Source organism: Morone saxatilis, unplaced genomic scaffold (genome assembly GCF_004916995.1).
Source record: "Morone saxatilis isolate NCDOM2014 unplaced genomic scaffold, NCSU_SB_2.0 Contig22, whole genome shotgun sequence".
NCBI classification, from domain to species: Eukaryota; Metazoa; Chordata; class Actinopteri; family Moronidae; genus Morone; species Morone saxatilis.
In genome coordinates this window covers 21,173,252-21,174,974 of record NW_023339785.1, presented here as the reverse complement: position 1 = coordinate 21,174,974, position 1,723 = coordinate 21,173,252, and the positions used below count along the sequence as shown (strand labels likewise).

The 1,723-nt window shown below is 40.7% G+C and overlaps 1 protein-coding gene across 1 annotated transcript in view; it reads left to right on the top strand.

Annotated features, from left to right (window-relative positions):
- The window catches only part of hprt1 (hypoxanthine phosphoribosyltransferase 1), a 6,529-nt gene that overhangs the window by 747 nt on the left and 4,059 nt on the right, over positions 1–1,723 (top strand). The window contains exon 2 of the mRNA XM_035669528.1: positions 1,208–1,314. Within this exon, the coding sequence (XP_035525421.1) occupies positions 1,208–1,314 (107 nt within the window). The remainder of the gene's footprint in view (positions 1–1,207; positions 1,315–1,723) is intronic.

Below are 1,723 nucleotides of genomic sequence, written 5' to 3'. Positions count from 1 at the left end.
TTTTTAGGAGCAGAAAGTGTTTTTTTTATCATTCTTCATGGGATCTGTGTGCGTTTTTTATTACATATTATAGATAAGTTGATTCGCCTACGATATCCTCTATACTGGAATGATTCTTATTTTCCAGGACATTTCCAGCATTTGGAAGCCAGTGTGTTTTATTGTGATGAACTCTGGCCAGCAGCCTGGCAGAAACCACTTGCTGTAATAAAGCTAAATGCACATTTTGGTAAAACCGCATTAAAAGACAGTGGAAGATCTGTTTCCTGTGTCACGTTTTAAATTGAATTAGCTGCAAAGTGTAGTGTTGTTGCCAAACATGGACTCTGTTTGAGACACTGTTTGTAGCCCCGACACTGACCTCAGACTAGCCTCACAAGTTGGTTTTTCTCTGTGTGTGTGTGTGTTTTACTACTTTGTACCTTAAGTAACAGGCAATAAGCCAACAGTGGAAGATAGGGATCCAGATTATGTCACCACACTGACATCTGCTCAGTATCATAATCGCCATTATTTGGATTTGAAAGGGTGTAGCCCAAACAGTCCAACCACATGATGTAAGTATGCAAACTTTGTAATCCGGTGGTTAATAAAGCGATTGCGTTAACTTTGGGAGGGTCCGAGTTCTGCACCGTTCCAAATACTTTTGAGTGTGGTATGGTCCCTCACATCATTCCCACAGCACCTCGAGCTATGCCCCTGCTTCCCAGCTGTCACATGATACCACTTATGTTGTCTGGGTTCATGTGGCAAGCAGTTGTGCTAGAGCAGGAAATTTGATTTCACAAAATATAAGAAATACTTGTAACCATTTTATAGAATTAGGCATCTTATGGGATTTCTGCAAAGAGCTCTCAGTTGTTGATATCTCGCTATTTGGACAACATGTTAACTTATTAGAGAGCTTCAGTAGTGGCAAAAGGAAAGAATTCACTGACACTGTAATGATGATTAACATGGAAAGATTCCTCTTTCTAAGAGTTAAAGTAGTATTTACCACCACTGACAACTGCCTGTTGCTGGTTAAACCGTACAGAATCAAGCATTGTTAACTGATTGTGTGAGGCAGGAGAATATATGGAGGGAGTCGGTGGGAAAGCAGACCACCACTGACCTCTTCCTGCCCTGTATCAGATGAATGCTCCCATGTTAGGTAATACTCTTGAGATATTTTTTTAACTCCTTTTTGTGTCGTGTTTTATTTCAGATCAGTGATGAGGAGCAGGGATATGACCTGGACCTTTTCTGCATACCAAAGCACTATGCCTCCGACCTGGAGAGGGTCTACATCCCACATGGACTCATCTTGGACAGGTGGGTCGACGCGTTGTTTGACTTGTTGTAGTAAAATTCAGTGTCTACTGAAAGGTGGGTTGTGTGAATGCTTGGTCTAAACAAAAAGGGATTCAAAGATGTCCAGTAAGTGGTGGTTCAAAGTGACGTCAATACGTTTTGTGAAGCTAATCTTAACAATAAATAAAGTCTGGAACCATTTCACATTTTATGAGATGGTGTTCAGTATGTGATCACATTTTTTGTGATCAAATTTGCAGATTTGGGATTTAATGATTAATGCAGATAATCTTTTTGGTAGTTTCTGTCAGCTGTATGTCTATTCTTGCTTTAGAAGTGGCAGCTCTGCTAGCTGACACAAACAAAAAGGAAATGGGAACTACTGCTGACCGTAGCAGAAAACCGAGCTGACTCTCTCTCTCTCTCTCTC